The following is a 24,475-nucleotide window of genomic DNA, read 5'->3' on the forward strand; positions in this document are numbered from 1 at the left end:
ATTATCTGCCCTGGGACGAGATTCAAATAAAAACGTGTTTTCATTATGGATTGGACCATGATCTTCCTGAACTAATGCCCTCTGTAGAACACCCTTGTACACTATGTCAGTATATTTACTTTATTTTGTTGACTTTACTAGCACGGCTAAAGAAACAGCCCTATAAACCCCCGCTATCAAGCATCTTCCTAACAAATGCCAGGTCCATTATCCACAAAATTGACGAACTGGAGTTACTGATGGCAAACAACCAAAACATCCGCGACTGCAGTGTGATGATTATCAGGGAAACCTGGCTACATTCAGCTAACCGGCCACTCCATGCACCACTTTGACAGGAATAAAAGTTCCGGTAAGAGCAGAGGAGGGGGGTGTGATGGATTTTAATTAATCAACTTTAATTAATCAACTAACATTTGTTTTTCTTGCAGGAACGACATTCATAAGCTTTTAAATGTGTCCAAACTCTTTGGGGAAAACTTGTGACTTTGAGTGTGCATGTATAACAGAAAGAGGAAGTGAAACTAGACAGATTACTATCTCCACACAGAAAGACAATCAGCCTTGTGGGGTAGGTGCTGCATTTTCAAAAATTCGAAATCAGTTAATTCTGAAAAATAGGATGGTAGGAAGATAAATAGTTAAAGATTAAATGGCATATCAGTAGCTAAGGCTATTCTCATGGCAAGAGCTGGGTTAAACAGAGTTACATTGTTTGAAACAAAATAATAAAATTATTGATATTTGTGTTAAGGATAAAAATGAAAAATTATAGAATTTTTTTGGTTAGATTTTATTACACAGATCATTAAATAGATCTTACTAAGTAAAACAATAGCCTGCTTTAATTAAAAGCTAACAAAATAAGGTTAAGAAAAATGGTTAATCAGCAGTATCAGCCTGTTAAAGGCCTAATAGATCAATGAGATTCAAAATCCAGAGAAAGATGATACTTAAACTTGACTCAATGTCTACTAAAGTTAAAAGGCAATGTACTATGGTATGTTTAGTTTTTTACTAAAGATAGAATGTTGGGAAGAAGATGAAGAAGATGAGAAGATGGTATGTGGTAACATTGGAAATTGGTTGTATTTTCATTACAGCTTAGGATGCTGATTGAAGGAATATCTTACTATAAAGTAAAAAATAAGATGGTATGATTAGCCTAGAGATATCAGGTGGTATTAAAGTCACTGACTTATAATGGGATGATTTGGTAAAGGTAAATTAGATTGCAGGTAAATCATGTGGGTATGGAATAATTCATTAGAGGAATTAAAAATCCAGCTATATATTGGTCGTATGATTACGACCAGAGGGGGGAATGTGATGGATTTTAATTAATCAACTTTAATTAATCAACTAACATTTGTTTTTCTTGCAGGAACGACATTCATATGCTTTTAAATGTGTCCAAACTCTTTGGGGAAAACTTGTGACTTTGAGTGTGTATGTATGTGTGTATAAATAACAGAAAGGGAAAGTGAAACTATACAGATTACTAGTTCTCAAACCTTGTGATAAGGAATCACAAAAACAGAGTTTGCTTGTCAATCAATCAATCAATCAATCATTTATTTATAGAGCACATTTAAAACACAACCGAAGTTGACCAAAGTGCTTTACAAGAAATAAAAGAGACACAAAAGTAAAACCACATACATAAATACCAGACAAGACAAAAAGGCACTCAATAGAATAAAAGAAAAATCCATGAAGACAAACTACAGGGTGTTAAAAGCCAAGGTGAATAAATGAGTCTTGAGCTGAGATTTAAAACTACAGATAGATGGAGCATGCCTAATAGAAGGAGGAAGGCTGTTCCAGAGCTTCGGCCCAGCAGCGGCAAAAGCACGCTCACCACGTTTTTTAAGTTTAACTTTAGGGACTGTAAGATGGCCAAGGTCAGAGGATCTCAGGTTTCTGGATGGAGTGTATGGGGTCAAAAGATCCGTTAAATATTGAGGAGCCAAATTATTCAGAGTTTTATAGACAAATAATACAATTTTAAACTCTATCCTATACTTTACTGGAAGCCAGTGCAACGACATTAAGATGGGTGTTATGTGGTCATACTTTCGCTTCCCTTCAAGTAGTCTAGCGGCTGCATTTTGAACCAACTGTAGACGAGAGATGGAAGCCTGAGAAATACCATAATACAGAGAATTACAGTAATCAAGCCTAGATGTAACAAATGCATGAATAGCTATGAATAGGTAAAAGCATGACTTGACAACAGCTGAAATCTGTTTATCAAACTTTAAACTGGAGTCAAAAAGGAAGCACAAATTTCTGGCACACTTTGTGAGAAAGCCCAGATCAAAATCAAAAACACAGTTTTCTTTGGGGCCGAAAATAATCTCTCGATTCTATAAAAACTGCTGTATCCGTGTTTTACGGTGGGATTCTCAATGGAATTTGTCTGAGATCCTCTGGCCTTGCTTCTTGGGAGAGATTCCCTGAGAACTGCTTGGGAAGATCTCCTGGCCATGATTAAAGCATTTAAAGGACATTTGCAGGTCTGTTTGTCGATTTATTCCTGCGCAGGAAGCTAGTTTAGGAAGTTTAGGGAAGCAAGTTAGTTAGAAACTTGGCCAGTTGTCGACTGAAGACGCAAGAGCTAGAGTATAAAGGTATTGGGTGTCGATTAGTAGACGCCCCAGTTTAAGGAATTGGGTGTCGATTTGTAGACGCCCCAGATAAAGGTATTGGTGTCAATTGGAGACGCCTCAGGTAATAAGATCAATTGGGTGTCGATTTGGAGACGCCCCAGATAGTTAGATTTAGGGAAAAATCTACCACAGGGGCTTTGTATTCATGTTCATTTGGACTGGTGTACAAGCAGTAGGGTCATACACACATGACTGTGCAGTGTAGACCCTTTTAGATGCTAATGTTAGCACAGCGCTCTCTCAACTGTACACCATCATAAACAAACAAATGCAGGCCCATCCAGAGGGAGCTTTTATTTTGGCTGGGGACTTTAACCAAGCTTGCCTTAAGACTGTGCTCCCTAACTTTGTACAATATGTACAGTGCTCAACCAGAGGGAAGAACACATTAGACTATGTCTATTCCAACTTGAAGCAAGCCTACAGGGCAGTACCCCTCCCACACCTGGGCATGTTGGACCATCTCTCACTGCTCCTGGCCCCTGCATATACCCCCCTCAGGAAGAAATCCAAATCTGCCACAAATAACATTCAAATTTGGCCTGAAGGAGCACTCTCTCAGCTTCAAGATTGCTTTGAGCGCACTGAGTGGAGCATATTTGATCATCTCAATCTATAGGAGCACACAGAGACTGTTCTGTTCTACATAAAGAACTGCACTGACAGTGTTACAGTGGAGAAGCGCATCCGGATATATCCCAACCAAAAACCATGGATGACGTTGGGCGCCCGGTCACTTCTGAGAACCCGGAACTATGCCTTCAAGTCAGGTGACAAAGAACAGTACAGCGTGGAGAGGGCAGAGCTGCGGAGAGGCATCAAAGCTGCTAAGGCGGCTCATGAGAGGAAAGTGGAAGACCACCTCGCCAACAACATGCGGCTGGTGTGGCAGGGGCTACAGAGCATCACTAACTACAAAGGCCCCACACCCGTCACTACCATCGCTGGCTGAGGAATTGAACATTTTCTTTTCCTGTTTCGAGATAGAGGCTCCAGCATGGCCACCACAGACTCCAGTCACAGCACTCACACTCCAGGAACATCAGGTGAGGCAGGTGCTGAAGACTGTGAACACCAGAAAAGCAGCCGGTCCGGATGCTGTACTCGGAAAAGTACTTTGTGCCTGTGCTGACCAGCTAGGAGTTCTGACTAGGTTGTTCAACCTCTCACTGTCACAGGCTACCATCCCTCAGTGCCTGAAGTCAGCTACCATCATTCCTGTCTCAAAGTCTCCTGCCCCAAAGTGCCCCAACGACTACAGACCTATTGCCTTAACATCAGTAGTCATGAAATGCTTTGAGAGGCTCATCTTGCACCACATCAAGGCCTGGCTCCCCTTAAACCTGGACACACATCAGTTCGCCTACAGAGCTAACAGATCCACGGAAGACGCCGTGGCTACAGCTACAGCTCTTCATACAGCACTTAGCCACCTGGAGCAGCCAGGGAGTTACGTCAGGATGCTGTTCATAGACTACACCTCGGCATTCAACACCAGTGTTCCTGATATCTTGGTGGACAAGCTGATCAACATCGCTCTCTCCCCCTCCATCTGTGCCTGGATCAAGAACTTCCTGACTGACTGCCCTCAAATGGTTGAGGTAGGCACCACCTGCTCCTCCACCCTGACCCCTCAGCACAGGCTCCCCCCAGGGCTGTGTGCTGAGCCCTCTCCTGTATTCCCTGTATACGCATGACTGTACACCCATCCACCCCTCCAATACCATCATTAAATTTGCAGATGACACTACAGTCATCGGCCTCATCAGCGCAGGGGATGAGACTGCATACAGGGACGAGGTTAACAGGTTGGCAGGTTGGTGCTCCGAACATAACCTGCTGCTTAACACCAGAAAAACTAAGGAGATGGTCATAGACTTCAGGATACACAAGGGGGAACCAGCTCCACTGAGTATCAACGGGGACTTTGTTCAGCTGGTGTCCTCCTATAAATACCTTAGGACATATATAGCCAACAACCTCTCCTAGACTGCTAACACATCTGTGGTGGTAAAAAAACGCTTGACAGCGACTCCACTTCCTAAGGATACTTAGAAGGAACCATCTGGAAGAGAAACTGTTAGTGGCCTTTTACCGCAGCACCATTGAGAGTGTCCTGACATACAACATTACGGCCTGGTATGCCAACTGTAAATTGGCGGAAAGAAATAACCTGCAGAGGGTCATAAAGACAGCACAACGCATCACTGGCAGTCCTCTACCCTCGCTAGAAGACATCACCAGCACGCGGTGTCTCAGGAGAGCTAGGGCAATCACTGCCGACCTCTCACACCCAGGACAGCACCTGTTCAACCTCCTGCCCTCTGGCTGAGGTATAGGTGCCTTAAGAGTAGGACAAATAGACTCAAAAACTGTTTTTTTCCTTGGGCCATTAGGTCACTGAATTCATAAAGTATGTGTGTGCTATGATGTTGTAAGAAATTGTAGTCTGTGTAACGACTGAGAAAAATCAGACACAAGTATTTGTTATAGTTTAACAAATATTTAAAACTCACTCTGGGATCTGTGGTCCCATCCCCCAAACAAGGACAAGAAGGTCTTAGTTACCATGACCACGATCAGATAAGTTGGTTTTATGGCTGTTAAAAAAATGTGGTCACGTGGTCGAGACAGAGACAAAGGGTAAGACAGAAACAGACTTTAAAACAGACTTTGCTGCATTAATCTGATCTATAAATGAACATGCATCCCAGAAAATTGTGTGAATGTTTTACTGTCTTGTGTAGTGTTTTTAATTCTATTATTTTCTTGATACTGTGTATTTTATGATATAACCAACGGTCAATGTAACATCACCTATACCATGTTTGGTCTCTATAAATTGTTACTTTGAAGATCAAAATGACTGTGTACATGATATGCCGATAGCTGCGCAACATATTAGTATTACAAGAATCTTTCTTAGTTTCTTCATCAGAAACCAATCCACCTGCACATGCAAATGAGCACGCTTAAAACAAAGATTCATAAATCAACCACAGAGGAATTTTCCCGCTTGGAAATTCCACCCTTCTCATTGGTCAAGCAAACCCGGAGAGGTGGGGCCTTTCTCAGGCTTTATTAGAGACAAATTCACAGTGACCCTCTCTCTCTTCTTCTGGCTCTCTACTGCTGTTTCTTCGGGTTGATGTCTGTAGGGACCCCCCACTGGGGCCCAAGGCCCCCGGCAGGCCATGACCACCGCCTGCTATCCTTTCACTCTCCCAAAGGAGTCAGACTGTCTTTTCTTCAATCCAACTCAGAAGAAAACTGCAACCTTTCCATCACTGAATGGGCAACGATCAACTCTTGGCCTTCTCGGTACGTTCAGGGTGCCGTGCTGTCCAGTGTGGCCTCAGCAGGCCCCAGGGCAGCAGGCCTCGACTCACAACCAGCCATGTGCTCATCCAGGAGAGAGAGGACTCTCTCTCAACCACAATAGAATCAAGGACAACCTTAGGAGTTCAACGTCTTCATTCAATGCAGAAGAAGTCCATCGCAACTCCCACCATTTGCTCTGCGTGTCCTCTCCGGCCCAGGGCCGGCAGGCCACGATCTGCACTCCAGCCATGAGAACAGAGTCGAACTAACCATGCAAGTTCATCATATCTTCTTCATCCAGCAGAGAAGAAAACGATTGCAACCTCAACAAGTTAAATTTTTAACCACTTCAAGAATTGTATCCACTGCACAGACCATGCAAGTATCAATTTAATGAGGTGATAAGCTGATGGTTCTTTTCATAGTTAAATGGATCTTTAGTTCCATTTCCTGCTTCTGGTTCCATATCACTCACCATTTTACGTATGCATGCATGTATGCATGTATGTATGCATGTATGTATGTATGTATGTATGCATGTATGTATGTATGCATGCATGCATGTATGTATGCATGCATGTATGTATGTTTAGTTTAGTTATGTTTGTGATTTAGTTAATAAAACTTGTGCACAATACATATTTGTTTCTGATTCTCTGCTTGCAACAAAGTCTATTTTATGATCTTGATCTTGTTACATGCTCTAAGCGCTGTACATGCTAAGAAATAATAATTTTTTGGTGGCCATGAAAGGTACGCTTTTCTTAGAATTAATGAATAATTGGGATATTTGGGTTGATCACATCCTGAACAAATGGAGGGTTATGGATGGGACTGGGTGTGGGACACAGATAACTTTCTCAGACAATGGGGTGTCACAACTTCATTAACATACAGACCACAGCTGTTGCAACAAGAGCAACTTAATTTACATTAAGAACAGGATAAAAGGTTTAAGATTTGGATGTTCTGGGTTCATTCTGACGCCGGTGAACCCAAGGTGCTTAGTGTACCTTGCCACTGCTATGCTGTAATAAACTTCATTTTTGAGATCTTCAACGTCCACATAATTTTTTCTTACAATGTGTAAAAGGTATATCTTGCTTGCTTCTCTCTTTTTTTCTCTTTCTTTAATGTTTATATATTTATTGTATTTATTATGCACTGGCCGCAGATGCACTGCATTTTCATTGTATACGTGATGTGCAATGACAATGAAGATTCTTCTGATTATTATTCTTATTATTATAATTACATAATATCTATATCATACAAAATTATTATTATTTTTTTTAATTTTAAGAAAAAGGGGGGTCTGTCATGACTAGTTTTGAGTTTTATTTCATGTTCACGTTTCATGATACTAGTTTTGGTTTTTCATGTTTCATGTTTCCTGTCTTATCATGTGATTCCCTTGTCTTCATGTGATCCTGCCATGTGCTTCCCAAGTCTTTTGTGTCATGTTGTTTTAAGCCCTCGTGTTTTCCATGTGTCTTTGTTAAGTATTGTTTGTGTAACCACTGTGTGGTGAGTGTCAGTTTGTCAAGTTGTGTCATGTCACGTTATGCTTAGTCAAGTCTTTGTTTTGTATTTTGATCATGTTTGGAGGTAAATAAACTGCACTTGCACATGTAATTAATGGGTTAATTCAATAAAATTATTTTTGGGAGTTATCAGCATATTGGTGTGTATGTAAACATGCTCAGTATTGCATAATACTACATTTTATAACTACAGTACATACAGTATTATTTTGATAATGAACAACAAGGTAGACTTTAGAACAGAGTTTGGCAACCTTGTTTATCATGAAGTGCCATTTTTCATCAAGTTTCCAAGTTTATCACTGTTAATCACATAGACAACAATTTATGTCAGTGGAAATATGTTAACGCTGCATTTTGAAATACAAAGGAAGCTTTCAGAACACAATGTTATTATGCCCGTTTCACACATACTCCGTTTGCGGTGCGTATTCTTTTCCGCACCCATGTTAACAGTTAAGAGCTTTCACACTGCATGCGGATGTGGTCCGGCGATCCGTTCCAGGTGCGGTGCGTATACAGCAGTGCAGCGATCGTTTCCGCACCGAGTCTATTTTTGCTGTGCTGTACGCGCTGAATTAAAGTGTATGAAGGTAATATGATGCCATAAAGAATCGCATGCGCAGGGTAAGATTTGTTAAAGTATACATAAGATTGTAAGCGTAAATTAAATTTGCATGCGCAAGAGAAGATTTGTAAAGGTGTAAATCGCCCTTTCAAGTGTAAGAAAAAATATTTGCAGCATTTAACTGTTATTCGTAAGTGTAATCCATGTTTTGTGAAGCTGCAGCTTCATGCCAACGCAAAATAAATAGGATCTGTATTCCTCTGACTTCCATTTCTCCGCGCTTACACTTTTGGCACGGTTTTTGCGCACAAATACGGCCAAAAGCATTGCAGGCCTGTGAACAGCAATTTGCAAGCGAAAGCAACAGAGTCGGGAACTGCAAAACAGATTCATTATGTAAAATCAAACTTTGTGTAAAAAAATAAACTGTTGCAAATGTCTAAATGACTTCTTGTGTACATGAGGCAAAAAAGTTCCCGATTTGTACGTGTCTTTTTTTTAACCTGCGATTCCAGTTTTGGCACGATTCTCTCACTTGAGTTTTGCAAGCGCGAAGAGGAGGGCGGGTCCACCTTCTTCATGTAGCCAATCAGATGAGCTTCTCGATGACTCTAGGTTTACTCTTATCTGATTGGTTCAACATACACGCCAGTCACCAGAACACATCTTTATCTTCATTTGGCTCAGAAACATTCTCGTTGCCGAAATGGTACTTTTAATGCACGCAGGCAGCACACATACATGTTAAATAAATAAACAATAGATCATGATTTCTTAATAGCCTGTGCACCATTAGGCTGACTATATGAGTCCATACTGAATTTCGAGCTGGTGTGTTAAAGGTGAACTTTTTTATCTTAACCGAACAGCTTCGGAGTCATTGGAATGGTTATATGACTGTTTTCGGGTTGAATGGTGGTCTTCTCGCACCCCCCGAGTGCCTGTGAGCGGAAAAAACACCCTTGCAACTTTGGGCCGGCGGGCCGCCGGCTGCAGCGTCAGAAAGTATCGCGTGATATCAGGTCTCGCAATGTAACAAACTGCTTTACGGCACTGCACACATACACTATCTAAACATTTATATGCTGGCCTTCTGTGTATCATACATACCTCAGTGGACATGGCTCCGTGCGTTCGCCGGCTTCTTTGAAAACAAATGCACAGGACCAGCGGGAGAAGATGGTAGGGGGGCGAGTCGCCAACGAGTTTTGACGACAGTGTTGTCAAATTTTTATTCCGAAGCTGTAGGGGGAGCTCTATAGAGAAACCCGCGAGCAAAAAGCGAGAAAACAGCGCTTTTTTTGTATCTGCACTACTGCATGCATAATTTCACCTGTCTACTGATTGGGAGGATTCCAGAATTACTATTATTATTTTACTAAAATGAGTTACAATAATATTTTTTCCCTTTAACGTGTATTTTAAGAGCATCTCTATGCTGCAGTATGTGAAAGATATGAATAAAAGTGATGTTATTTCAGCCAGCACACATACCTGTATTTACATCCTGTTTTCGGTCGAAGTCCACAGTAGTCGATTGTCGAGTTCACGCGCATAGGTTTAGTACCTATGATCACGCGCGTGAACTCGACAATTGACTACTGTGGACTTCGACCGAAAACAGGATGTAAATACAGGTATGTGCGCTGGCTGAATTATTATCATTTTTATTCATATCTTTCACATACTGCAGTCAGATTCACCCGTGTTCACTCTGAAGGAATCACTCACATTGGCTGCATGTGCACTTGTAATGACACATCAAGGACATTAAGAGGCTAAAAGCAGGTTTAAAACTTGCCCCATTGAAGTCAACAGGGTGCAAATTTTAAAAAGAGGATAACACGGTGTAGGCAACACCGATTTTTGTCGTTGTTCTTTGTATTGACAGCACTCCAAATTTACAAAAAAAATGAGTTCAATGTTAAAATTGACCGGAGTTCTCCTATAAAAGGCGATTTACACCTTTACAAATCTTCTCTTGCGCATGCAAATTTAATTTACACTTGCAATCTTATGTACACTTTCACAAATCTTACCCTGCGCATGCGATTCTTTATGGCATCACATTACCTTTATAAATGTGACAGCGCATGGTTCGTGGTCAAAATGAACACAGATTGACATGAAAATATAATAATCTCACCATAAATGCATTTAATTAAATACTACTATTTTTGACAGTCATCTTTTGGGTAAAGCAAAGAAAACAATTTACCTCAACAAGGCGACATAATGAACAACACTCGTCTCATTCATGGAGGTGGAAAAACAAGTCCTTTGTGACATGCAAGATTTATTGTATTAAAATTTAAATGCAAAAGAAAAGGCATGAGAGTCGGCTGTTTTTATCAATTTTAAGTTTTAATTTAAAATGTTTGCGATTTTAATATAAGTAGGCTACATGGTTAATATTTTACCACTTGCTTGAGCAACTTATATATATATATATATATATATATATAGAGAGAGAGAGAGAGAGAGAGAGAGAGAGAGAGAGAGAGAGAGAGAGAGAGAGAGAGAGAGATTTTTGATTTTTAATAACAAACTTTATTCAATCATGATATAAAATAATAAATATTATAACAATTTCAAATCCACACAAGTTCAAAAAATAACTCCTCCTCCACAACCATACAAAAAACAGAATTGTAACACCACTGTAATTTAAAAGTTTCTATATCATTCATTGCTTTATAGTACTTAAACTCCACAACAATTCTTGACTTGATAAAAGCTTTAAACAAAGCTGTAATCTCCTGACCACCACTATTTTCTATTCTGTTCTTCCTTGTTTTATAAATTGCGAGCTTTGCCTGTCCAAACAGAAAATTAAGCAGCTGCCATTTAATCTTTTGCTTTTGATTGTATCCTGCCCCTACAATAAAAACATCTGGAGTAAACTTTTCCCCACATTTATCACATAACAAATGCAACAAATTAAAAAGCGCTTGAAGTCTTTTACACTCCAAATAACAGTGAAAAATAGTTTCTCTAGATCCACAAAACACACATTTATCATCAGTATCTGGATTAATGACTGAAACAAAAGCGTTGACAGCCACTGCCCCATGTAATATTCGCCATTGTAAGTCACCAGATCGTTTGGTCAATGGTACAGCACTCTCCACACAGGTTTCATGTCCTCTTTCAACCCAAGCTTATCCCTCCACACTGTATCAACCCTCCCATTTAGTGTTCCTTTATTAAAAACTTTTACAAAGCATTTATACATCACTTTCCCTCCAACTTCATTCAGATCTAAATTTTGCAGTCCGTTGAGATCCAACAAAGGACCTGACATTTCTTTTAAGTCTGGTGTAATCCCAAGTTTTGGAAAAGGGTCTCTTATGTCCAGAGTCACTCTTCCATTCTTAAAATCTTTTATTAAAGTCAATTCCTCCTTTGTCAGTCTTGTTTTCCACATGTCCATTAAGGTTAGCGTGTGGCGCATTGACCTCTGACCCAACAGAGTAGCTACTGCATTTATATCACTCATCTCAGGTCCAGCCACATTAACTATGTGCCTCAATGCCACAGTTTTAGAAGCACACAGTATCTGCGTAAGTCCCAGAACATTCTCACCCGAAATATCCATGCGAGCTCCTCTGATTAGAGGTTCTTCAAGTAACCAATACAAAGAATTGGTCTCCTCCAGTCTGCAAGTTAAAAGTCCCCACACTTTGAAAAGTTCACAATAAAAACGAGGCACTCCAGCCAAACGTAGTTGCTTAGCATCCATTAGAAACAGCGCAGCATCCAGTCCAAGTCCATCTACTGTGTGCAAAATTGTTTTTGCCATCTTCCTCCACACAAGCTCAACAGAGCCAGTCAGAAATTTCTGAATAAACTGCAGACGAAAAGTAGCATGTCTGCTCAGTAAGTGCACCAAGCCTTGTCCTCCCTCTTCTTTCGGAAGAAAGAGCAAACTTTGGGGAACCCAGTGTAAACAATCCCAAAAAAAATTCACTAGGATTACCTGTAATTGGGACAGTAGTCCAACAGGTGGATCCACACAAGATAACCTATGCCACAATGTAGAGGCAACCAAGTTGTTGATTATTAAAACTCTTCCTCTAAATGACAATTGTGAGTGAATCCATTTCCATTTTTTCAATTTTCCTTCTATGTTTTCAATCACCCCTTCCCAGTTCTTTTGTTGGGTGTTTAAATCCCCAAGATGTACTCCAAGATATTTTAACCATTCTTTCTTCCAACTCATCCCACCAGGTAGTTTTGGCATCCCTTCCTCCCATTTCCCAACAGCCAGTGCTTCACTCTTCTCCCAATTAATTTTTGCAGCTGAAATTACTCCAAAATCATTAACAACAGAAACCAGCTGATTAATGTCTTGTTGCCCATTTACCAAAACCATAACATCATTGGCATAAGCTGAAATTTGATGTTGTATATCATGATTCAATGTTAAACCTTTAATCTTATTTCTTAATTTATTCAGCATTGGTTCAATAGCTAAGGAGTAAAGCATACCAGACAGAGCACAACCTTGTCTGATTCCTCTACTAGCTTTAAACGGGGCACTCAAACCACCATTGACCTTCAGTAAACTCTCAGTGTCCTGGTACAACACTTTAATCATATCAATAAAAACAGAACTAAAACCAAAAGCTTCTAGGGTGTCCCATAAATACTGATGCTCAACTCTATCGAAAGCCTTCTCTTGGTCAATAGAGATAAACCCCAAATTTACCCCTAAAAGACTCGAAACACTTAAAATATCCCGTATGAGACAGACATTATCTGTGATTGACCTACCCGGCACACAATATGTCTGATCAAAATGAATGACCTGCCCCATCACTTTTCTCAGTCTGTTAGCCAGAGTCTTAGAAAGGACTTTAAGATCAGAACAAAGCAAACTCACAGGTCTCCAGTTCTTAATCTCCTGCAAATCACCCTTTTTAGGTAGCAATGTGATCACTGCTTTCCTACAGCTCAGGGGCAAAGAGCCATCAGCCAAGCTTTCATTCAGGACAGCCAGCAGGTCCTCGCCCAGCACAGCCCAAAACTCTTTATAAAACTCAGCTGGGAGTCCATCCATCCCAGGAGCTTTTCCACTCTCCATGCCCTTGAGAGCGTTCAGAAGCTCCTCTTCCGAAAGAGGCCTCTCCAGCTCTGCCTTTGAGTCCTCCAAGACATTTGGCAGACCTTCATAGAAGCAAGCAGACAGCTCCTCGTCCTTTCTATATTCACTGCTATAGAATTTTTCATAGAACTGTACAGCTCGTTTTCTAATTTCAGATGTCTTTGTCAATTCCTGCCCGTTTTCAGAGCGTAAGGAGTGAATATAGCGACTCTGACCGTTCTTTTTTTCGAGACTAAAGAAAAACTTCGATGGGGCATCCATTTGCATTAAGTTTTGAAAACGAGATCGGACCAAAGCCCCCTTTACTTTAATGCCGAGCAAATCTGACAGAAGAGATGTCTTAGTTTTAAGTGTCTCGATATGTCTTCCATCCCCAGTATTCTCTGCTAACCCTTGTGCCTCCATTATTTCAGATTCAAGTTTTTTCATTGATCTAGTGATGTCCCGAGAGACACTGAAAGTATACTGTTGACAAAGTACTTTCACTTCAACCTTTCCATAGTCCCACCACTGACGAAAATTTTCAAAGCATGATTTTCTTAATTTAAAATCATTCCAAAAAGAAACAAAAACACCTAAAATTCACATCACTTAACAGGGAAGTGTTAAAATGCCAATATGCACTCTTTGGCTTCACATTTGTTATAAACACATTACATGTGACTAGACAATGATCAGAAAAACCAGTTGGTGTAATAAAACAACTTTTCACAACATTAAACTGATGCTTAAAACAATAAAACCTATCCAATCTGGCTAAAGAAATAAAATTCTCTCTATTATGTAACCACGTGTATTGTCTTACATTATTAATTAGATCCCTCCATAGATCACATAAACTATGAGTCTCAATCAGTTCATTTAAAGCACGACTTGAAGCAATATGAGGTTCCACATGATTCCGATCTAGACTATAATTCCCTGTACAATTAAAGTCCCCGCCCAAAATCAGAAAATCATCAGAACTACAATTCTGTAGAATTGTATTTACATTCTTGAGAAAGAGTACTCTTTCATTACCATTTGTTGGTGCATAAACATTAATAAAAACAGCCTTAAATTTTTCAAACTGAGCCCTTAAAAATATTAAGTCTGCCAGGTATCACATGTTTAACCTCACATGAGATAGGTGAGAAATTCTTAGCAAAAAGGACAGCCACCCCTCCTCTAGTAGAGCTCATGTGAGTAAGAAACACTTCACCCTCCCACTCTTTTTTCCAGTCAATTTCATTAATACAGTCACTGTGTGTTTCTTGGACAAATGTTACATCAATATTCTTTTGTCTGATAAGCTCAAACAGCATTGCTCTTTTATGTATATCTCGGGGTCCATTCAAATTTAGAGAGCTCACCCTCATCACACTCATTAAAATAAATAGTATGAGGGGACATAAACCAAACAAAAACATGGGAAAACAGCGATTATGCGGTTTCGAATCCATCCTCAATTTGTGCTTCTAATTTCAGTTTGGAAACGAGTTTCTTTAATCTGTATATTTCTTGAACTGTAAACTGTTCCCCTCCTTCACTTCTCATTAACATTGTCACTGAGTTAATAAACATTCTTCGATCATTTTTCGTTCTTTGCAGGAATGATTTTATTTTATCAAAGTTGTAATCACTGCGTCGACTTCGTCCTGTCCTACTGTCCACTACTTCACCATCAGAATCATCAATCATCCTGCCTTCAGTCTCAAGTTTTTCAGATTCTGTTTTTGTTTGTCTGCTCATTTTAGCCGTTTCCGTACTCTTCCTATTTCTCTTTCTTTTAGTATTGGGTACTTTGAAAAGAGTTTCATCACTAGCACTGTCTGTCACCATCTCTTCCTCCTCCACAATAGATTCAGCCACATTAACAACATCAGTAGACACTGTAACCAGTTTTTTCTCAACATTTTCTGTATTTCCCCCCGCAACAACAATAGACACTGTATCAGTTTCTTTCTCCCCACTTTCTGTATTCCGCCCCGCGGCATTACTGCTTTTTACAGTGTAAAAAGAAAGAAAGAAAGAATAGACTCACTCGCACCGCAGCACTCTCACGCACACACGCCGACTCCCCACTCACTCACAGCATCCGCTCAGAGAGAGAGAGAGAGAGACAGAGAGAGAGAGAGAGAGAGAGAGAGAAGCAGCATTGAATAATACGTTGTTTAAATTGTGTTTAAACGTGAATATGTCTATTAAAGAGTATGTGTACAAAGAGAATCGCAATGCTGACAAAACTTTGAAATATAAATAGTGAGTAAATGTGTTTGTGGTACAGCCGCGGATCAGTTACGCACTGCAAACGCAGCATATGTGAAAGCACTATAGCGCGTTCTGAGTACAGGGGCGTAGCACCAAATTCTGGGCCCTGTATACTCTCAATGTCAGTGGGCCCCCTACACATGCCATTGTACGATGCGGGTTAGCAAAATGAAAATTCAATTTTGAATGAATTTTTTTTTTTAATTATTTGAATATAAACAAGTATAAATAGTGTTTAAATCTATAATCAAATCAGATTATAGTAATGACTGGTTCTTTCATTCACCACCTGAATTGATGCATTTGGCCTACTTGTGCTCAAATACCTTTAAACCTTAGGCTACATCGGGTTTGTGTACTAACATTTTGATCCATGATACTGATGCACGTTTTAAATTAAAAATATTTATTTTTGAACAGGAGAACACGAGACAACTGTACCCTCAGAAACCAATCAAATAAGCTAAGCCTGCCATAATGAAAAAAAAATGTCAACTATAAAAAAATAAATAAAAGTCAAATGAGATGTAATCTACATCCCAGTAAATCCCCACTGACGAGTCTTTTTGTTTGCGAAATCAGTGATGAGATCTGTAAAGTCCAACTGTTTGGCCAATTGGCTTTCAATTGACAGAATGGCAAGGCTGTTTAGTCTATCCTGGCCCATTGTTGATCTCAGGTAGTTTTTTACCAGTTTTAACTTGCTGAAAGCCCGTTCACCTCCTGCAACTGTGACAGGAAGTGTGCAGAAAAGTGTGCTTGATAATAGTACTATAATAGTAGTATAATAATAGTAGTAGTATGTAGTAGTATGATAGTAGTATGATAATAGTAGACTGCTGCTCATTTCAGTTGAAACTGCTACAGCACATGATTGCTGGTAATAACTTAAACGTACAGTATGGGATTTTTTCTCCACTAGGGGTCGCTAACCTATTTACAATAACAAAGGCGTAGTTTGATGACGCAACATTTGCTAAGAATTATGGATCTTGTCGTCAACGTCAAGCCGACCGATCTAATAATGTTTATGGATGACTGAATACATCGATGTTTTTGTCATGACTATGATATGAAGCAGTTCGGGATTGCTAAGAGACAGCTATCAGCTCCAAACCGCTCCAAACGCGACGCGAGTCCCGCGGATATAAAAGGAATATGGACATTTCATTCTACCGAACTACACGCAGAATTACTACTCACAGGTCAGTTTATTAGACAAATTAAACTTGTGAGGTAACGCAGCGCTGTTTCACTTGGTCTAACATTACACTATCACACTAAACTGCATTTGAATGTGTTGAAATGTAACTTATGTGTTAGTTTGTCTGTATGAGACTAACGTTAAGCAGTAACGTTAAGCTAGATCAACATTAGAATAACATACAGATCATATTCTGACATTTTATCATTGTTGAACTATAAAACATTGATTAGTTTTATGTAAATGTGCTCACCTGTTTAATAAAGTACATGTAGGAGCGGTCGAAGTCTCGGACGTGGAGCTCTCGTTTGTATACTGTCTATGGGAGCTCTCGGCATCTCGAAAACACCGCGCTGATATTGATTCTCGTTTTAGTTCTCCTTTTTTATCCAAAGTCTGCTTGCCATGGTCCATAATGTTTGAACGAAACAACAACAGCGTGCAGACAGACATTGCGAACTACAGTGGTCCACGTCTGTCGTCTTGGTTACTATCAGAGGGCTCTGGTTCATAGCTCTGGTTACCATGGCAGCACGAGCGGAAACCAGGGACAACGCGGATATGACGCCATTGACTGCGACATAACGGAAATAACGTGTCTTCGAATTAAAATATTAATTTATCTGGATTTAGAAGTTAATTGGAACTGTCGGGATAATGTAAATACACAACTTTAAAAAATATATAACATAGATATAGTGATTTTTTATATTTTTAAAGCAAAAAAAATACATATTGTTTCTTTAAAGTTGCCTCTATGAGTTCACCTTCTCTCACATCATCAGACTCGCACCCTGCCTTGTCTTCTGCATCAAGTGCAGAACTATCTACATCAACAAGCACAAAAAATAGGTATTAGCCTCTTAACGTACAAAAAAAACAACCTACTTGTTAAAGCAAGCTCACTTTGTATTCCAAGAGCCATTTCAGTGCAAGATAAAGCGCTAAAAATAATTAAACGTGATCAAGCATTGCGTATTATGTTGACAGTTTGGACTAAGCTTTAGGCTGTCAACCAAGTGTCCAAGTACCCACAATAGGGCGCTTAACAGAGCTTGAAATCTACCATTACGAACAAGTACAAAGATAACATAACTATTAATTGGTAGGGTTGCAAAGGGTAGGAACATTTCCGGTAAACTTCCAGTAAATTTCCAGAAACTTTCCATGGGAAGTTGAGCTGGGGAATTTGGGAAATATTCAAATTTGAAAACTTTCCACAAAAATGATGGGAATTAAAGGAAATTAATAGAAATTAACTGGAATTTGGTGATAATTTCAACAAACTATCATATCCAAACATAAATATCAAAAATTCCAGAGTGTCTGGCACTGAGTTCATTCTCTCAGTTGGTGTTATCAATATATTTTGAAATGAATAATGACATCAATTGGAGGGCCCAATTAATTCGAATTAGGCTACAAAAAAAAATCTAAAAAAAATTGATGGGATTTCAAAGGGCCCTCTCCCTAGACGGGGCCCTGGGTAGTCAGGTCCACTTTTCCCCCCACTACCACGCCCATGTATGAGTATGAAAGGGGCGTAGGCTGTAACTCAATTCCAGTAACATACAATAACAATATGCATTTTTTTCACCAAACGTGCTAAGACGCACAACATCTCACAAAACTGTTGGTTCTGACAGTTTTATAAGTAAACCCAGTTGTCCACAGAACTGCAGTAGGTCCAGTCTTCTTTATTTCAATGTGGACAGAGCTAATTATCACTACATATCTATACATTTCTAAGGCTGCTTCCAAATATGCATACTTTCCTACTATAAAGTAGGTGAAAAACAATATGTGAAAAAGAGTAGAATGTCCGAATTCAGTGTTTTCCTAAAACAGCAGGTAAAAAGTGCACTGATATAGTAACCTATTACTTCCAGCAAGATTCTGAAGTGCACACCCAATAGACATTTCACTATCCCATGAGGCCACAGGAAAGGATTTGTGAATGCAGTGGATCAAAATCCATACTATTTAGATTTTAGAGCAAATGTTTTAACGGTCGCAAAGCAAAAAAGAGAGTATACAATTGCAGATGTAGCGTTAAAAAAACAAACAAAAAAATCAAAAAATATTGTTCTTATTGTTGCAAAAAAATAATGTGATTCTTCTAATCTCTAGCTTAATCACAGTACAAGAGGGACTTTGTCCTTAGGGTGGAACCAGCTTTGTCATCCAGGCATTCAATAAAAGAAGAGATGTCTTTTAACTAAACTTCCTTAACCACTGTTGCGTTGATGCATATTTTATAATTATTAAAAAATAAAACATAGAAGTGCATGTGATCATAAAATAATTTAAAGGATATCACTACACTGTGAGTGACAACCATATAGAAGTATCAGTACTAAGTAGTGTGTCTGGTTGTTTCACAGATTGTGGTCTAACGCCTTAGCTAAACGTATAGGTTCTTTTGAAAATTCAGCTTAAAAACAAAGTCTACATGTAACAGTCAGTGACATACAGTACAATAAATGTCTTGTCACAATGCAGGCTGTAAACATAAAACACCATTATCACCTGATGGCTAATGCAAAGTAGGTCAACTTAGTACTAGCTACTATAAAACGTATCTTTATTTCTAACTGGTGTTGGTTGGGAGATATGCTCCATAGTCATATCGTCAGACTTTTTTCTTTACTCATTTATTTGATGATTTAATCTAATAATTACTAATATTTTATAATCATGGAAACTGAGAATATTTTTTTATTTTGCGAGCAAAGAGGATCAAAGCTTTTAAAACTTCTTCAAAATTTGTGGCCAGGCTTTTTCAAGCCAACTTAAAAGTTAGTCTTGACTAACTTTTTTTCTAATCTAGTTGTCTGTTGTGATGTTAAATAAAGCATTAAAAACCAGAGTATTCCAACATGTCAGTGGGAAAATTACAGACACATCCTCTCATATTGTTACTAATGCAGCATTTAGAAGAACCTCTAACTTCAGAACGAGATGAGAACACATTTTTATTATTTCTTGGGTCAAGAAAGTCTGCCATCACACAGGTTTTAGCACGTCCCTGCAGCCGTGGGGCACTTTGATGCTCATCTTGCCGCTCCGCCACACCTGGCGCGAAACACAAGCTTTCATCCAGAGCATGTGCAATAGCCCGAAATGGCATACCGTTGGCGCAGCTGCCATTAACCCCAGTGTTTTTTGAAAACACTTAAGGGGTGGCGATCTCCCCGGCTTGAACATGGCGAGAGAACTGATTATAGGATTAGAGCGCTCTTGAGACTAGCCAGAATTAAACAGTCATCCATATAGTTCAGGATACACATTCAATTTGATTTCAGAGGGGACAGTGCAGCATCCATGCATGTTGTGAACAGTTCTGAACCAGGAACTGATAGGCCACGCCCTCGAAGGAGAATCTCAGAAAGCCATCTGAATGTGGAAGTAGGCGCCTCTCATATCTACCGAAAGTAACCAATTCCCAGGTTGGATGTGTGCGAGGATTTGTTTTACGGTGATCATTTAGAAAGAGCAGCATGACAGAACACAGTTCAATGGTCTCAAATCCAAAATAGGTCGGAGGGCACCAATCTTTTTTCGGAACCACAAAATAACGGCTGTAAAAGTCGCTCTCTCGATCCTCGGAAGGTACCACCTCTATCACACGCTTCTCTGATAGTGCATGTTTCTCTGTGCGCAAGATCGGAGCATCTTGTGGCTGAACAGTAGACCTCATCGCCGCTGAAGCGGGGTCCTCTGCAACAAAACTGCAGAGTGTAGCCACTTAACACACTTCTCATTAACCATTCTGAAATGTCAGGAATCGCTCACCAAGCAAGCTATGTGACACCACTGATTCTGGGACAGGACTCCGTGACCAATCCTCTCTCCGAGGCTGTAGTCAACATGGCGTCATCGTTGTCCTCCGACATGCCAAAAGACACTGTGGGCTCCTTCAGTGGGGCAGAGGGAGTCTTCGGCATAAGTAACAGGGGGCTCAGGTGAGTGCAAGGTATGCGGGAACTGTGCCGACATGAACTCGTCTCCTGAGAAAGCAGCCTCAGGCTGGTGCTGCTTCTTTCTCCGCAGCTCCACAGTGGTGGAGAGGGGGAAGCACATTCACGGGCATTTTATCACAAACGACGATGGCGATACGGTAGGGCTGGGCGATATGGAGCAAAAAAAATCTCTCGATATATTTTGCTACATCGATATACGATATATATCTCGATTTATATATAAAATATAGAAAAATAACCCCCCAAAAAGTACTGCAAAAACAAATATGCCAAATACCACAAAGTCTTTTTTATTGAAGTGCAAAGAGGTAGGCAGTTCATGTAGGAACAAACCGCTTCTGCAACATTTTTAAATAATATTTTTTTAATTATTTTTTTATAATTAAAACTAACATCATAAAGTATGATTTTTTTTTACTTTGAGCAATTCTGGAGCTATAATTGACTCTTCTTAGGAGCATATAAAACAAAACAGCTCCTTGGAAAAAATGAAATGTAATATTGTAGTAGTTATAAACAAAGGTTTATTTTAGTTCAGATTAACATTTGAGGCAATTGTATTCATAATGTCAAAATAAAACCGACGTAATGTTACTTGAAGGCATTAAGCCATGGTTGCAGTTAGTGTTACTACAGTAAATCCATGGTTAATGTTGCTGATCTGTGGACACTGGATAGTTCATTCATGGCACAATGTTTCTCCTGGTTTCCACGTCAGCGCTGTTTGATCCATTAATAACGGAGAAATGTGAATGCTTCTCACTAGATCTCACAGCGATGTTATTACTTCTGTGGCGAATTCAAATGCTTTCTTTACTGGATCTCTTATTAGCGCTGTGTAGTAACAGTGTCGCATGATCACGATCGGCTCGCGCTGCACTGGTCTAAACGGTCCTTCAACCACACAATAACGAGCAGTTTCGTTCCTCTTGCATTACGTTTGCCATTTGATGTTGGGCAATGTTGTGGTCGCGCCGGCGTCTCTTACATTATGAGCGCGCTTGCCACACGCAACGCGCCTACATTTGAAATAACGAAATTTTGGTCGGTAGGAAAAATGCGTACCGAAAACCGAACCGAAAGCCTCGTACCGAACGGTTCAATACGAATACATGTATCGTTACACCCCTAATCTCCATATAATTGAGCCAGTTGTCCTTTTTTTTTTAGACGAGTTCTGTAACGTTAGCCTCCGGGCTGGTTGCGGGCGCCACCATGTTGAATGAGACAACACGCGAGGGGAGGGGGAACAAAAGCAAGGAGGCGGGGGCGAGCACACAGCACAGAGAAGGCAAACAAGCAAAGTGGCGAAATCAGAATTAAATATAAACAATATATCGATATATACGATATGTCAAAATCCATATCGTGTTTAAAAAAATATCTCGATATATTTTAAATATCGAGATATCGCCCACCCCTACGATACGGAGGCGAAGGATCCTAACCCCCAATTTCCACCGGCTGCGTTACGGCTCCGGCACGGCGGCGGAGTCAATAGGTTTCCATTAAAGTCAATGAGTGTATTTCCACTGAATGCGGTACAGCTGCGTTCCGACTCCGGCGATCCGCAGCCCTCCGGAGCAGATACGCAGAGCTTCTATTTTTGCCGGATGCCGGAGAGCTCCGCAGCACTACAGGGCAGAGTGCGCAGGACAGGAAGTCGATCAAAAAAACAGAACAAACCAAAACAAAATAAAAGATCCGGTTAATTTTCTAAATAAAATACACCGTGATCATGGCGGATCATATTTCCCTACACTACACCTTGAAAACGTCATAATATATCATTCCTCATAACGTTCTGTTTATAGAAACTATATATCGCGCGATCATCGTGACGTCAGCTGTCAGTCATGACCGCAGCCGTTCCGCAACAAATCCGGACCTGGTGGGTATTGACGGACGACGGAACACGGAGCTGTCACGCAGCGGAGCCGTTCCGCAGCCGTTACGCATCTGGTGGAAATTGGGGGTAACGCTCATCTCCTCATAGTGGGGGCAATCATTGCAGTTTCCGCATGGGCATGACCCAGGTAAAGTACACGCGAGTTGTGTCGATCTGGAAGCTCAATAGTTCCTGAGCTAGAACGGCACTGCTTCAAAGACATCTCTTACAAAGTCGTCTTAAAGCAATCTGTACCTGTCATCAATGACGCAATGTTGAGAGAACCGACCTCGAAAGGGAACACGTTTTCTTTGGTCCTCAATCCTTATGCGCACATGTCGCTGTCACAAGTGTGGTTATGTGGTGATATCGTAGGGAAGGCAAATTAATTGTAAGTCCTAATATTAATTGAATAATAAAACTAGCCTTATAATAATAATAATTTAATAAATTAATGGGAAACTGAGTCATTTATCGTCTTGATATTGTCAAAGGCATCAGCCATCTGCGATATGTATGACTATCATCATCGATACACTTTACTATCGTCGGAACAACCCTGTTTCTAATGCCTGTTTCACACATACTCCGTGTGCTGGACATTATCCTATGTTGGACATTTCCTTTTTGACTGCTTTAAATTGTATTGTTCTATTCTGGATTGAATTTAATTGTTGATATGTCAGTCATTATAATAAATAAGATAATCAACCACAGACTTTATTTTGTCAAATGCTTATTTTGTTTAGGATTTAGGATTTTAGATACCTTTCTTAACACAATGTGTGTAGCTAAGGATAGCACATAATGTGTTAATGTTACACGTTTACACATCTTTTACACATATTTTACACATCTTTATGTTAACCTTTCTGACACATTTAGTGTGTTAAACTCATTAACACAGTGAATGAGTTGAAATTAACACAAATCTAGTAGTCCTGGAGCTCACCCACAGATGTGTTAAAATTTAACACAGGTTGTGTCATTTTTGACACATTCTTTCTAAGAGTGCAGGAGCAGCACACGCTATAGTGCTTTCACGTATGCTGCGTTTGCAGTGCGTAACTGATCCACGGCTGTACCACAAAAACATACTCACTATTTGTATTTCAAATCTTTGCACACATATACACTCTTTAATAGACGTTTAAACACAATTTAAACAACGTATTATTCAGATTTATATATTAAGTTGCTCAAGCAAGTGGTAAAATGCGTAAAATGCGAACCATGTGTTGTCACTGTATAACGCTCTATATTTCTTTCCTTGTTTGTGTTTGCGCATGCATGTACTGTACCTGCCAATATCTCTAGCAGTTTGTTCAGTAGGACAGTTGACAAGCAGCACAGAATGATATCCGGGCACAAAGCTTCCTGTGATGGCAGAATGAATCTGAACACCCAGAGTCTTCAGCACAGGGTATAGGGCAAGGGTAAGGACTAAAATCTATACATATGCACACAAAAAAGAAGGACCATTTAGAGAGAACAAAGAGCATTAATACAGTTAAGCATGGTGTATAGTAGCCTACCAAAATCATCTAATATCATAAATGCCCATGGATTTTCTAGAATGTATGTAAATGTATATTTTCGTGTTATTGTCCAAGTGAAAATGCAAAAGAAAATGCATCGAAGAGCTGCTTTGAGAAAGGGTTACACAAAAATGTTTATATTAATCATTTACTCAATTTAATGTTATTTCAGACCTGTATGAATTTCGGAACAAAAAAGATGATATTTGGAAGAATACAACATTGGCCACCATTCAATTTTTATTATATGGGGCAAAATAAATAAATAATTTCTTCTAAATAAAAGTAAATAAATAAACTTTCATTCTTCTCCAGAACTCACAAAGAGATCAAAAATATATTGTATCTCACTGTGTTCTGGCAGAAATTCAGAAATGTTGTGAAATGAGTTATACAGTGA

At 39.7% G+C, this 24,475-nt stretch overlaps 1 protein-coding gene across 2 annotated transcripts in view; it reads right to left on the reverse strand.

Annotated features, from left to right (window-relative positions):
• LOC311083663 (protein CutA homolog) overlaps positions 1-24,475 on the reverse strand; it is a 37,594-nt gene that overhangs the window by 11,155 nt on the left and 1,964 nt on the right. For both annotated transcript variants that reach the window (XM_084115380.1, XM_084115379.1), the window contains exon 2: positions 23,839-23,987. In XM_084115380.1, the coding sequence (XP_083971506.1) occupies positions 23,839-23,987 (149 nt within the window). The remainder of the gene's footprint in view (positions 1-23,838; positions 23,988-24,475) is intronic.

This window comes from Abramis brama, assembly GCF_963993115.1.
Source record: "Abramis brama genome assembly, chromosome: 5".
Taxonomy (NCBI): Eukaryota; Metazoa; Chordata; class Actinopteri; order Cypriniformes; family Leuciscidae; genus Abramis; species Abramis brama.